The 14,607-nt window shown below is 49.3% G+C and overlaps 2 protein-coding genes across 2 annotated transcripts; one reads left to right on the top strand and one right to left on the bottom strand.

Annotated features, from left to right (window-relative positions):
* The first annotated feature begins 3,551 nt into the window (after window positions 1-3,551).
* On the top strand, window positions 3,552-8,385 carry LOC307090056 (tectonic-3-like). The gene is made up of 14 exons (XM_079756589.1): window positions 3,552-4,161; window positions 4,253-4,367; window positions 4,477-4,574; window positions 5,047-5,165; window positions 5,332-5,440; window positions 5,548-5,660; window positions 5,741-5,779; window positions 6,301-6,375; window positions 6,517-6,636; window positions 6,721-6,819; window positions 6,931-7,034; window positions 7,256-7,406; window positions 7,672-7,806; window positions 8,133-8,385. The coding sequence occupies exons 1-14, from the start codon at window positions 3,795-3,797 to the stop codon at window positions 8,370-8,372; spliced, it is 1,884 nt and encodes a 627-aa protein (XP_079612715.1). The 5' UTR covers window positions 3,552-3,794; the 3' UTR covers window positions 8,373-8,385.
* Window positions 8,386-8,573: 188 nt separating this feature from the next.
* Window positions 8,574-14,319, bottom strand: mto1 (mitochondrial tRNA translation optimization 1). The gene is made up of 13 exons (XM_079756588.1): window positions 14,183-14,319; window positions 13,764-13,976; window positions 13,449-13,648; window positions 13,095-13,215; window positions 12,654-12,952; window positions 12,227-12,339; window positions 11,622-11,812; window positions 11,242-11,372; window positions 10,785-10,989; window positions 10,275-10,446; window positions 9,811-9,920; window positions 9,327-9,484; window positions 8,574-8,769 (listed from the first exon to the last, which is right to left on the bottom strand). The coding sequence occupies exons 2-13, from the start codon at window positions 13,960-13,962 to the stop codon at window positions 8,587-8,589; spliced, it is 2,082 nt and encodes a 693-aa protein (XP_079612714.1). The 5' UTR covers window positions 13,963-13,976; window positions 14,183-14,319; the 3' UTR covers window positions 8,574-8,586.
* Window positions 14,320-14,607: the final 288 nt, after the last annotated feature.

Raw genomic sequence — 14,607 nt, 5'->3', positions numbered from 1 at the left:
GTAAAGAGAACAGTCAAATGAGGAGATAATATATACATACAGTATTTAAAGTATTTACCTGGAGGCTGTGGCGACTGATGACGTAAAGCGTGTTGGCCTGACACCCTCCGGCAACCATGTGATCCTCCCCCAACCAATGGCACGTGTAGATCTGGAGAAGCCAATCAAATCATCTGTTGCAGCGTTGTGGAACGGTAGAGGAGAGGGAGGGAAGGGATGGTGTGGGGTTTTACCTTACTGTCTTGCACGGGGTGAGAGACGTCACACATCTTTCTACCTGAGCCATAGTCCCAAACCTAACACACACACACACTCACAAATATAAATATGCATATGTATATCGTATATATATATATATATAAATATAAGACACTAGATATTTCCAGAGTTGAGCTGGTGACCTCTGACCTCTAGGGAGTCGTGGGTCCTCCAGGATCCTGACAGGATTTGTTTTTTGGTGGCGTCAATATGAAGTGCGTCACCACACACATGAGGACCCCCGATCCTCCTGTAACACACACACACACACACACACACACACACACACACACACACACACACACACACACACACACACACACACACACACACACACACACACACACACACACACACACACACACACACACACACACACACTTCAGATCCTGCACACACAGTCCTCTGGGTCCGCACACACTAACAGCTTGGGTGCAGGGTGGTCTAGTGGTTAGAGAGTTTGACCCCCAGCTGAAAGGTTCTGGGTTTTAACTCCAATGCCTGCAGTCTACCTGTAGGCCTGCTTGAGCCAGATGCCCCCCACCCCTTCCTGCTCCTTAATGACCGGTCTTTGAATTCTGTCATCGCTTTGGATAAAGTGTAAATAAATAAATAGCAAATAGCAACAGGAAGCTGCTAAACAGAAGCTGCTAAACGGAAATGAGTTAGGTCTTACCTAATGGCCTGCTCTTGCCTGCTGTCCCAGAACTGTGGGGGACACACAGAAGAAGAGGGTCAGTGAAACGCCTGACACCTGGTGTGGAGACCTGAAGAATTCCCCTCACTTGAATGGTGTTGTCCCAGCCAGCGGAGATGAACTCTGTCTCCCGCTCGGGGTGAAAGGTCACTGCAAACACCCGTGAACGGTGCCCATCCATGATGGTCCTGCAGGAGCTGAGAAAAAGGTGAGGGGTTACCCAACAAGTGAGGGGTTTCCGAAAGATATAAAGGTATGGTGTTACCTGTACAGGTGTCCTGTAAGCTGTAGATACGGGGGGGGGGGGTGTTACCTGTAAAGGTATGGTGTTACCTAAATATACAGGTATGGTGTTTACTTCAAGTGTGGTGTCAGCTGTAGATACAGATGAGGTGGTACCTGTTAGATACAGGTGTGGTTTTACCAGTAGATACAGGTGTTTTAGCTGTAGATACATGTAAGGCATTACAGCAGTGATGTTAACTGTAGATAGAGGTGAGGTGGTACCTGTAGATACAGCACTGGTTTTAGATGTAGCTAAGGGTGAATTGTAAACTGTACATGGAGGTGAAGTGTTACCTGTACAGGTGTGTTCTTACCTGGCCTGGCAGGTGAGGATGCTCTGATGCGTGTGCAGGTCGTATAGGTGGACGGTGGAGTTGGAGCACCCCGTAGCAGCTCTCTCTCCGGAGGGTGACACTGCCAGACAGAGGGTCTCTAACTTTGAGCCCTTCTCCATATCTACGGGGTCCCACAGGCCACTGGCCTCCTTGAGGTTCCAGAGACAGTCCCCGCCCCAGGGGTACCAGCACCTCACACTGCCTGTCGCATCTGGGGGTCCGGGGCCACCACCCAGGCACATGTTGAACACAGTATTTGTTTCATTACATTGATTGGCCATACTGTTGTTCTATTCATAAAATTAAACTACATCACAACATTCCGATGTTCTACTTATTCTACTCCCAAATAGTATCTCTTTAATCTAATTTAAGGTTTTGGTGCCATGTGCCACCAACTATCCCATCATCCATCCCTGAGGACCTAATCCCATTTCGTCCTTGCTTTGTCCTGCCATATCCTATTGTGCCACATCACCTCCTGCTCTAACCTGATGACCAAACTAACGACAGTTTTAACACCAGAATAACCACAGCGGGTGTAGAGTAGGATTAGTTCTCACAGGCGGCCAGCAAGAGGCAGTGGGAGTCTGAGCTGGAGATAAACCTCAGGCCGGTTATTGGCATCCTGAGCCTGCTGGAGTCCTTCAGGGTCAGGATCTGGTCTCCGGTGTCCGGACTGTACACCTGCACACACATTCACCCTGTCAGCACCTGGACACTCGTTCACTCGATCACCTCCGGCAAACACATTCACCCGCTCACTGCTCGTAGTCATATTTACCCTTTAACCATCAATAAAGTAATTCACCCTGTCACCACTAGTAGAGTCATTCACCCTGTCACCACTGACCTTGATGGCACCATCACTCAACCCTACAGCCAGTAGGGAGCCATCTTTGTTAAACTCACATCTCATTACATCCTGCCCACATTTCCTGGAGAAGAGGAGGAGGGAAACAAAACAATTCAGTTTGTAGCCTCATTTACGTTTGATAAATATTCAATCATATGTTTACTAAATACAATAATATAATTATTAATATTATTATCGTATGTATAGTTATATATGCAATAAGTAATTATTATTTGGACTTTGAATAAGCTGTTGAGTAAATGAAGTAAACAGACAGCTCAGAGTGGAAACGCAGATCTCCTTCCACGGTTGGCTGGTTCTGCTCCGACATGACGTGGTGGTGGACGTCTGCTTTCCCAGACAGGTGGAGAAACAAAATAAATTGAACATCAAATAAACCAAATATATTTGATGTCTTTACCATACTTAAATAGTCAAAACCCGACGGCCAAACGTCATGTTTTGATTGTTATAACTAAACTAAACTAAACTAAATCACGTAAGTTTGGGGAAAAGCCTAACTAGACAGACACGCTCGAAAGGGCAATTACACACGTAGTAATACTTAGGTTAGATTATGAGTATCAATACTTCATTCAAAATCCACGTTGTAACTTACATCTACTGCTTTCTTTATTGTCGCCAAATATTTTCTTTGCAGTTAAAAGTCAGAAAGAAACCGACCGAACGTTGCTTAGCAACCCCTCTTCCTAACAACACTACGCATGTTTGATTTGTAACTTTTTTTGACATGATACCAAATACAATACTTTTTTTTCTTTTTTTTATATTGCGTCGCAATTTATGTATGCTTTTTTATTTGTGAATATTCTATTCGAATATTTAATATTAGAAGATAACATCTTCAAGTAATTTGTGATAGAGAAGCCGATAGACTGCAATGAGCATAGATAGAACGAGAAGGTGAAAGAAAATTGACAGAATTGTTTACATTTTTATTCATGAAAGATTTATTTATCAATTATTCAGTTTTCTCGGATTTATCAGGAGGTGGAACCATGTGTGTAAGGCAGATAGCGGCAGGGCACAGAACAACGTTGCACATCTTTCCATAGAAACGGAAGTTAACGTTAAAGCTTCTTCCTTGGTAACCCGAACCTCCTCCTCCGCTCTGTAACTCACACATGCAGTACTCCATAATATTTACAATAGTATCGTTGTAGTTAGTTTTTATGCACGGCTTATATATAATCACATACAATACAAGCGCTAAATGAGCATTAGCCAGCTGGAGTTTGCGTTAACCAGCGGGGTGCACTGTAGCATTAGCAGCCAGCTAGTGTAACTTCTGGTGTAAATACTAATAATATTCAGACTGGTGGGTTTCGTATGATGTGAGGACATGTCGTCCCCTTGTTGGCGCCGTTCACTCCATATATTTATGCTCGTATGTCTTCGCTTGACAAACGCGGCAACAGAGTCCGGGCCGACTACAGAACAGACTCCTAGCGGCACCCCGACGACAGATGGTGGGGCGTTTAATCAGACAACCCCTGCTCCATGGGGTCCCAAGACTCTGGCTCCGCTAGGTCTGACGACGGAGGACCAGAGCGGATTCGACCCTACAAGCAGCAGTACCACCGAAGGGACTAACAGCGACTCCAACTTTACTGCGACCAGCAACCAGAATGACTCTGAGGCTCTGGTCACTGGGCAGACCCCCACAGAGCCCACCTCCCTAACCAGCGTGCCCGTGGTGCTACCAGACGGTAAGACAGAAGGGACATGTTGTGTATTGACTTCAACAGCCCCATCGCTATTCTTCCCCGGCAGGAACTCAAGTCTGCCCTCTCATTTCAGTGTGCCTCTGTGATCTCAGCCCAGAACTGTGTGATATCGGCTGCTGCTGTGACGTGCTTGACTGTGGTGTCGCTGATCTAAGCTCCGTGTTCAGTGGATGCCCCAAGAAAACCAGGTAGGTGTGCCACTGCTGTAGCTGTGACAAATGAATAGAGGAAAGGTCTTTAAGGCGGTGTTGTGATTGTTTTTCTAAATAAACACCCTGATGTTGTGATGGTGTAAAGGTCCGGGGCGTGTGTGGAGGACTGGCTGATGTTCCGATCCAACGTGGACCCGGCGCTGGTCACTCGGATCGATGGCCTGTTCTGTGTCCGCCCTCCAGGTGAGTCCTCAACCCTCTGAACCGCTGGTGGATCTGAGGTCTCCAGACTCAGAAAGACAGGGAAAGACCAGCTATTCTTGGAACCGCCAGCCAGGCCGGGGTCCAAGAGCCATACTGGGTCACAATCTGTGTTCAGTCTCTCAAAGCCAATCTCTAAGCCACTCTGTATCTCTTTCTGTCTTTCTTTCTTTCTTTTTCTCTCTCCATCTGTTTGTTTCTCACTCTACCCTTGTCTGCCTCTGTCACTCTACACAGCCCACTTTTGGTCTCCATCTCTCTCTCACTCTTTCTCTTGGCCTCTCTCATCCTGCCTCTACTCAATTAAATTCAAAAGCCTTTATTGGCATGGCATTGAAAACGTATATTCAAAATATAAAATTAGATTACAATACTCGATTGAACCATGATGTAGAGGGGTTTATTACCGTGTGTGAACCTGATAACGATACTGTACGTCCCCCCATGTCTGTAGACAATGGAACGATCCGCTCAGCTCCACCTCTGGTTGCAGTCCCAGCACTGGGAGACTCCTACCGGTTCTCGGGGCCCGAGCCTCCAGCCACCAAGCCCCACAGCAGGCCCTTCTACAGGGTAACACACACACACACACACACACACACACACACACACACACACACACACACACACACACACACACACACACACACACACTCAAACACACATTCACACTCAAACACACACTCTGGAGGATAGACCCGCAGACACTAAATGACCCCCATCTGTGTGTCCGTCGCAGGTTGATGATGTCATCCAGACGTATTACTCCACATTGTCACTACGGGGTCTCCTCCGCCAGCCTTCTCCAGGGGCAGGAAGCGCTTTCTGTGTGGACAGGAATCCAGCAAGTAAGGGAACAGCTATGGCAATGGGTCGGATGGCCAGTTAGCGTGTGGGTCAGCCAGTTTAACATGGGGACTCCAGCAGCATCTGTGTTTGTTTTGTGTGCCTCCAGAGTTCCTGAGATCCTCGGTGGTCTCCTGCACACGTGTGGTCTCTGCGAGCTCCTGCACCACCGACCCAGCCCTGCGAGCCTCCTCCTACTACTCTGATCTGAAGCTGCTCAGGGTACTCTCTCTCTCTGTCTCTCTGTCTCCGTCTCTGTCTCCCTCTGTCTCACCATTGCTTACCTGCTGTTCTCCTTCTAGCTCCCAGTGGCAGAGTCTGAGCAGCTGGTCGACATGCTGGTGAGTCTGAGGACTACATTATACAATTGAGTCATGACAGAAAATATTATGTTCAAGATTAAATTAGAGTGAGTCACTATGGTAGAGACTATATTTCATCTCATGATTCACTATGGTAGACATTATATTCTAGTGGGTTAATGGTGTAGAGATTATATTCTAGATTATGTTCTAGTGAGTTACTTTGGTAGAGATTATATTCTAGTGAGTTGATTGTGTAGAGATTATATTCTAGGTTAAATTCTATGGTACATTATTTTCTAGTGAGTCACAATGGTAGAGATTATATTCTAGTGAGTTGATTGTGCAGAGATTATATTCTAGATTAAATTCTAGTGAGTCACTATGATACATTATATTCTAGTGAGTCACTATGGTAGAGATTATATTCTTCTAGTAAATCATTATGGTAGAGATTATTTTCTAGAGATACAGGGGCTGAAGTGCCAAGTAGAGCTACGAAGCACGCCCTACCCACTTTAGTATCACGGTTCCATCTAACCTAGAACGTGTGCTTCTAGGTCCCAGTGACCCCGCGGTCGTCATGGCCGGCGCCCAGCACCCTCAACCAATCCTGTCTCAACGTGGTGTCAAGGGTCAGTGGGAGGAGCTTATTCAACCCTTATTCAACCCCAATATCTTTACAGCAAACCAGGAGAGTAATTGTATATGATGTAAGTGATATGATGTGTTGTGATGCATGTATGGGGTTGTCCGACTGTGTTTCTGGCGGCCAGGTGGAGCTGGTGGTGGGCTTCACAGAGAGAGGGGAGCTGACATATGCTTCGCTGTCGGTGGTCTTGGCTGAAGTTGGGGTGGACCGGTTTCTGTCCCAGACCCACTCCCTGAGCTTCGAGGTATGATCCAAGACCCTCAAATGACCTTTCTCCTAACCGCTGACACGCACCAACCTTATATGGTCTCACTTCCTCTCCCAACAGCTAGCCACGCCCCGCCCCACCCTGGCAGGACCCTTCCCTGCCGTCGGCCTTCCGATGGGCTCGCCTGTGTTTGGTCGTTTTGAAGATTTGGTGGAGCCAGTATCCTTTCACCGTCGCCATATACATGATTGTGAAATATATATTTGGTTTGTTGATTCATAAAGCACTTTCATAAGCCAACAAGGGCTGTCTACCTTGACCCGGGTTCAGATCACAGTGCTGGGCGTCTCCGAGGGAGGAGATTGTTTTGTTGACTCCAGAAGACGTTCCCCTGTCCTCTTCCCTCGCAACACCATCACCGGCTGCTTCTTCAGGTGCTGTTGGTCTGGAGCTCTGGGTGGAGATTGTTGGTTCAAGAGTCCGATTACGGGTGTAGCAGTGTGTATAATCCAGTACTGTATGTAGAACTGAAGGGAGGAAGATCTGCAGATTGCGGGTTTGAAACAATCCAAAAATTGGTCTATTTGATTACACTGTTTGATAACTCTCTCTCTCTTTATTTATTCATGTATGGTCTATTCCCCCCTCTCTCCAGCTCCAGATCTGGGGTCTGCTCTGAGCTCAGGTCCCAGCTCTACCAGGTCCTTCAGGGTGAGGTCTCTCCAGAACTGCTGGCCATGAGTTGGGGTCCGGAACCAGCCTGGACCAGGGTCCTTCTCCAGGACTGCCCCCCCGCCAACCCCGAGGTACACTCCCACCATCGAAACAACAACCAACTACTGTAAAACATGCGGTCATATTAACATATTTCAAGCAGATGAGAATTAAGACTTCATGGCTGGGAAACAGCTTCTGGAACTCCCAATATAATAAAAAAAGGGACCTGATATCATTTCTATTTGAGCCCCTTTTTATATACCATACTAATAAAAAACCTCTTGAAGTATGTCCTAGTATGGTAACAAACTGCCAACTTATCCACAAGTATTAAGCACTCTCTCTCGTACTCAGGAGAGCTGTGAGACAGGCTGCACTCTGCCGCGTTCCCTCTCCATCAAGGTTTTGTGGGCGCGGCTTGGCTGGACAGACCTGCCCCAAAACCACATCCTGGGAGCCAAGTATACGTTCCAGTGTGTAAAGGTCAAGGTAGGAACCGCTACGCTGCGATGCTTTCATCCCTGAAACCTCGGCCAATAAGGTCTTGAAGAAAAACTGAGATGGTTAAAGGGATAGTTTAAGGGTGGCATGCGTTACTTAAACGATTCTTAAGGTTTACATGTTACCTTAAGGATGTGTCAGGTTTAGATGTTATTTTTTGGCATGCTCAAGGTTTTAGATTAAGGATGCTTAATGTTAAGGTGTTAGTTTAAGGGTGCTTAAGGTCTAGATGTGTTTTTAAGGATGTTTAAGGTCCAAATGTAACTTTAAGGAGCCCAGCCTCAACCATGTCCTGTTCTTGCTGTTCTCCGTAGTGTTCCTCGTCTTCCTCTCTGACCCTGAGCTCTGAGGTGCGCTTCGCCGACACCACCGCGTACCCCCCGCCCCCCCGGGCCCGACCCCAGCCCACCTGGAGGCTCCCGTTCGGCTTCTTCAGCCGAGGAGCGGACGAGCTAGACGGCCACACTGTGTCTGACGGAGGAGCTCGGGGCGTGGTCAGCCCCAGCTCCACCCTGACGCTGGTCCTGATGACCACCATGCTCTTAGTGGGGTAGAGGTCTCCGCCCGCGGACCCCCATGGACTAGTCGACCCCTTTATGTTTTGACTTGATGGGAGTGGACCAGAGGTCGTATTCATTTGTTACATTAGAGAATTTCAAAGGACTTTTTTACAAGTTAAAAAAAACAGCATAATTTATTTTTGTACATTTTGTAGGATAAACATGTTTGAGGGTTATATTGTCTTTGTTGTGCTAGAGCGAGGTTAGGTTAGGACACAGCTCCGGCTCTCTCTCCCCCCTCACTGGGCTCCGTTCCAGAGGGTTTCTTATGGGGTCTGGAGTGCTGGTTGTGGATGATCTTGTTCTGGTTGTGGTTCCTCTGCGTGACAAAGTTGAGCAGGTGGACGATGGCGGCCGGCGTCATCCCGGGAAGACGCGTCGCGGCACCGAGCTGAAGGGCAAAACGGGATGCGTTACTGATGCCAATCAATACGAGATCCTCCCACCCACCACGATGTCATCAATAGGAGACAAACCAACTGGGAATGAGCAAGACACAAGTCATTCAAGGTATAGGCTTGGGAGAAAAACGGATCTGAATGAACTCCTGCCTCAGTTATGATATAACTGAACATAAAAGGGAAGATAAACTATTAAAAATACAATGCTGACAACACATTCAGTTTCTTCCAAAGATCTGTATTAAAATGGTATATTAAAACCACATTATTGCACTGTTTCGGCGTCCATCCAATATTCCCTTCTCATCCCGAATGGAAGCAACCAATGAGCTTCCACTGAACACTAAACTCCTTCTACAGGAATAGCGCCACCTCTAGGAAAAACTGGTCATTGCAACAACCATCTCAGATTGGCTCAAGTGGGTGCCAGATGTTGTCAGCATCTACACACAAGCATGTTATTGCAAGCTAAAAGGTGAATGCTTTGTGTTATGTGACGTGAAACTGAATGAGGAAACAGAGCTGATCCGACTAGGTCAGAACTCACGGTAGTGGGTCGGACTCGGTCCAGGATCTCGCGGACCTCATTGGACAGGGACACAGGCAGGGAGAGGTAGTCCAGGTCTGGAGAGAGATACATCCCCTCCTCCCTCTGGATCCTCTGGATCTCCTTCTTCTGGAGCTCACAGTGCGGGCGGTACACAGCTAGGAGACAGCCACAACAGGTTAGCTAAACGGCTAGGAGACAGTCACAATATGTTAGCTACATGGCTGAGAAACATGTCAGCCACATGGCTAGCACACAGGTGCATCATGGTCACTACAGGCCAGCACATATGTTGGCTACACCATTAGCATACAGAAGCCACCTTTTAGATACATGGCTAGCAAACATGTTCGAGACACAGATTTTCTGTCCTGTGAAATATAGTATTTTGGGTAATTTTGAAAGCTGAATGCCTATCTCTGTAGGGGTGTTATTAAGATTCCAGTATAGCATTTTCCCCGAAGAAGTCAGACTCTTTTCCTACCTTCTATCTTGAGTCTTTGGGAGAACTCCAGGAACGGTGCAAGGGATTCTGGGAGGGCGGCGGCCAGATCGTCGTAGGTGATGTCGTTGTACTGCAGCAGCTCCGTGGCCCTGGAGGAAGAGACAACCCTTAACACCCCCTTCTCTCAACCAACCAATCACAACGTGGCCACCAGAGCGTCCACTAGAGTAGGGGTTCCCAGCCTTCATACCGTGAACCACCGACGGATGTACTTTTGGCCCAGCACACCAAATATGTTCACATCCTCTTAAGAGGATCATTAGCATGATCCTTAACATTTCACTATGTGTATTGTTCATCAATACAGTATTCCCCCCTTTTTCAGAATTCCCAATAAACTGATGATCAGTACGCCTGCAAAAGACATGCATCTATAGCTCTGAAATAAAGGGATGATTGAGGCCGTCTTGGCCACGATCCACTTTGGAACCCCTGTGTCTTACGTGAGGGTTCCCCCCTTGCTCTGGCTGATGCTGCTGGTCTCCAGGGTCTTCCGCCAGTCGCTGGGAGACCGGGACAAGGAGCCCAGCGTGGCAAAGGCCTCCTCAAGACCCTCCTTCACCCGCACCCCCTCGTTGTAGCGCTGGGCCGACACGCAGCCCACCTCCTCGAACCCTGGGGGTCAATATAGCAGAAACACCAGCTAGAAACACACTCTAGGTAATAATATAGCAGCTCTCTTACTGGATTGTCCACCAGTAGAAGACTGTGGTTGTACTGGGCCGCTCCTGGTCTCCACCAGTAGAAGACTAGGGTTGTACTGGGAAGCTCCTAGTGTCCACCAGTAGAAAACTGTGGTTTGACAGGGCAACTCCTAGTCTCCACCAGTAGAAATTCTGGGGTTGTACTGGGAAGCTCCCAAGTGTCCACCAAATTTCATTTGAGATCAACAAGAGTGAATTGTCTACAAACATAGCATGAGTACAGTGTAAGCGGTCAGTGTGTGTGCTCACCCTTTAGTGTGAGCCGGAGGTCTGCGTTGTCGGGTCTCAGCAGGGTTCTGAACTCCGCCCGGCTGGTGAACATGCGGTAGGGTTCGTTCACTCCCCGGGTCACCAGGTCATCGATCAGCACACCGATGTAGCTCTCGGTCCGAGACAACGCCAGTAGAGGGGCCGACAGCGCAGAACGGGCCGCGTTCACACCTGCCCACAGACCCTGCGCACACACAACAAACAATCATTCAGATCATCCGATCCATAGAAAGCAGAATGTTTTAATATGCGAGTTTAAAGGGGCAGTCAACTGCAAAGCAAATTGGAACCAGTTAAACAGATTCTGGAAAACTATTATAGAAGGCTCCTGCTGTGATTGGCCGGTCTCTTTGCCATGGCCCCTCGCACCTGATCCGATGGTGAGAACTACAACACAGGGCCTCGTTAGGTTGAGAAGGAAGACTTTACCACAGACCTGAGCGGCAGCCTCTTCGTAACCCGTGGTCCCGTTGATCTGGCCAGCGAGGAAGAGGCCCTGGGTGGTCTTCACCTGCAGGGAGGGGGAGAGCTGGGTCGGGCAGACGTAGTCGTACTGCACCCCGTACCCTGGAAGACCAGAGGGCGACGGCAGACGCATGGTAAGAAAGAAGTTTGATGGTAGGGAGGAATTTGCGCCGTAGTGGACAGGTACCAGGTGTGCTGTACGGTGATGGTAGTAATGGTTGTGTGTGTCATAGTGGACAGGTAACAAGTCAGCAGTATTGTGATGATCGTGATGAATGTGTGCATTGCAGTGGATAGGTATGTGTGCTGCGGTGACGATAGTGATGAAGGTGTGTCGTACTGGACCCTTACCAGGTGTGCTGATTTCCACGCGGTGCAGGGCGGGGATCTGTCTGAGGAGGCGGAGCTGCATGTCAGGGGGCATGGTCATGGAAAGACCCTGGGGGTACAGGAGGTTGGAGGTCATGCCCTCCGGCTCCAGCCACACCTGGTGGCTCCGCCCTGGAAACCGCAGGACCCGCGACTCGATGGAAGGGCAGTACCTGACCACACACACACCTGAGGTTAACCACTACAGTACCTGACCACACACACACCTGAGGTTAACCACTACAGGACCTGACCACACACACACCTGAGGTCAACCACTACAGTACCTGACCACACACACACCTGAGGTTAACCACTACAGTACCTGACCACACACACACCTGAGGTTAACCACTACAGGACCTGACCACACACACCTGAGGTTAACCACTACGGTACCTGACCACACACACACACCTGATGTTAACCACTACAGTACCTAACCACACACACCTGATGTTAACCACTACAGTACCTGATCACACACACACCTGAGGTCAACCACTACAGTACCGTGACCACACACCCCTGATGTTAATCACCACAGTACCTGATCACACACACCTGAGGTTAAGTAGTTGCCATACCTGGGTCCTTTTGTGTCCTGCTGAATGTGAGTGTTGTCATCGAGACTCTCCATGACAACGCGGTCCACACCCGGCGTGGTGCGGACCAGGTAGCAAGGCAGCTGCTCCTCTGGCTGTGAACAGGAAAGCAGGGAATCACTACCAACACCTCATCTTGAACGGAACCCAGATATATGGTCGATAGATCGACCTACCTAAAACGACAGTGGACAGTACGAACCTACCTGTATGATGTAGACAATTGTACGCAGTAGTGCATTGTGGGGCATGTGGGAGAAGTTTGACTAGTTTGGCTGCCGTTTTGTCAATGCGAACATCTCCTTTTAATTTGTACATCGGGGCCCTAATGATGTAATGAAAGTCACGATCATCTTGATTTCCTCTTTACGGAGGGCTGGGTGTGGGGGTGCGTGACAAGGGGCCTCACCTTGCAGTGTGTGTGCGTGTTGAGAAAGCTGAAGGGGGTGGGGTGCTGGTCCGGGGGATGGAGCGTAGCCAGGGTCAGATCCACAGAGTCCTTCAGGATGCGGGGCGGGGTCCCGGTGCGCAGCCGGCCCAGCTGCAGGCCCAGGGTCTCCCTGAGGGTCCTGGACAGACCGGAACTGGACGGGGGATCCCCAATGCGGCCTCCCGGTGAGGTGGTCTGGCCCAGGAACAGAAAGCCGGACAGGAAGGTTCCCGTGGTCAGAATCACCGAGCTGGCCTCCAGCGGGGGGGCGTGGCCGGCTGTGGGAGGGCGCAGATGAAGGAGGGGGGGGGGGGGGGGGGGGGGAGGAGATGGAGAGAAGCAATAGCATGAGAGAGCAGTTAATAGAGAGTAAGTTTAGTCCCATCTCTATCCAATATGTTTTAAAGCTCCCCTTCCTACCGAGGCGTATCCCTGTGACTCTGTGGCGGCCGGGTCTCTCTGGGTCCACCTCCTCCTCCACCAGCAGCTCCTCCACAGACCCCTCCATGACCTCTAGCCTGGGGGTCGCCAGGAGCTCAGCCTGAGAGGGGGCAGAGGGAGAGAGAGATATACAGATTAAATACACGATAAGGACTAGGGCGAGGGTTCAATCCACAGGACATATTGCCATTCTTTCTGAACCTTGGGGTGTGGCGACCAAGTGTTCTGGTTGCTATGGGCATCATCAACGGGCCTGGTTGCTAGGTAGTCAGGTTGTTAGGAGAATCCCCAAATGTTGTGGATGCAAGGCAGACTGGTTGCTTGGGCCGTCACCTGGATGAAATCTTGGTACCGCTGGCGGTCCAGCTGGGCGCGGGGCCCCCATACTGCGGGGCCCTTGCTGCGGTTCAGGACCGAGAAGTGGATCCCGGCGCGATCCCCGGCCCGGCCGCACAGACCGTCCAGTGCGTCCACCTCACGCACCAGCTGGCCCTTGCCCACTCCCCCCAGGGACGGGTTACAAGACAGGACTCCTGCAGGTTGGGACACAACCCTGGGTTATTTCAAAGGGAGTACGCCTGTCATATAGGCACAGTTCATTCCTCATTGTGAGCGACCAGGGAACTTCACAGGGAACTTCTCTTTTACCGATGGTGTCTATCTTCTGGGTGACCAGCAGCGTCTCTGCGCCCACCCGGGCCGCTGCCGCCGCTGCCTCGGTCCCCGCATGTCCTCCGCCGACCACAATGACGTCATACCGCCGGTGTATTGCTCGGTAACCAGCAGGGGCCCGGGACACCCTGGACAACCCGTTGCGGAGCGAGCTCCACCATTTCCGCGTCAACATGGGGGGAAACGCGACTGTCAGACAGGGAGGATAGGAGAGTATTAGACATGTTTAGATTGAGAATCTGACCGGGTCTACAATACAGAGGCACGGGGATTAATAAGAATTATGTCTGATCATTTACAGAAAACGGTTCAATGCCCAGTCCATAACACCTAAACTTAGCAAATCTATCTATTCTGAACTGTCCATTTAACCACACTAAGCAATACATACTTACAGGTTCACCTCTGTTAAAATGTGAATGAATCGGCGTATTAATATCAGTTACAATCCCGTCAGACAACCAGGCGAATACATTGTGAAAGCATGACCCCTGCAGAATTTACAAAACATCCACCGTGCCCACAAATCCCGTACGGAGGTCGCCATTACTATAGCGTAAAGCCGTAATAACCGGAGTACTTACGCACGGACAATTCATGCATGCATCATTTACAGTCCTGAGTTCCCACCTAGGCTCCATTTTTATTACAATAATGACGTAGCAGCTCTTATGGTCAATAATATAATAAAGAGGGTAATCAGAAGCATGACAAAATAAAACGATTATTGGTTTAATATAATAGTATAGCTTGTCGGCTAAGGGTGCCACGTGTACAGTACAAAATCACCCCCCTTTTCACTACAAATGTCAAATCTTGA

This window comes from Pollachius pollachius, assembly GCF_949987615.1.
Source record: "Pollachius pollachius genome assembly, chromosome: 19".
NCBI lineage: Eukaryota > Metazoa > Chordata > Actinopteri > Gadiformes > Gadidae > Pollachius > Pollachius pollachius.
The sequence above is the reverse complement of the archived record's forward strand: the minus strand, read 5'-3'. Positions and strand labels throughout refer to the sequence as shown.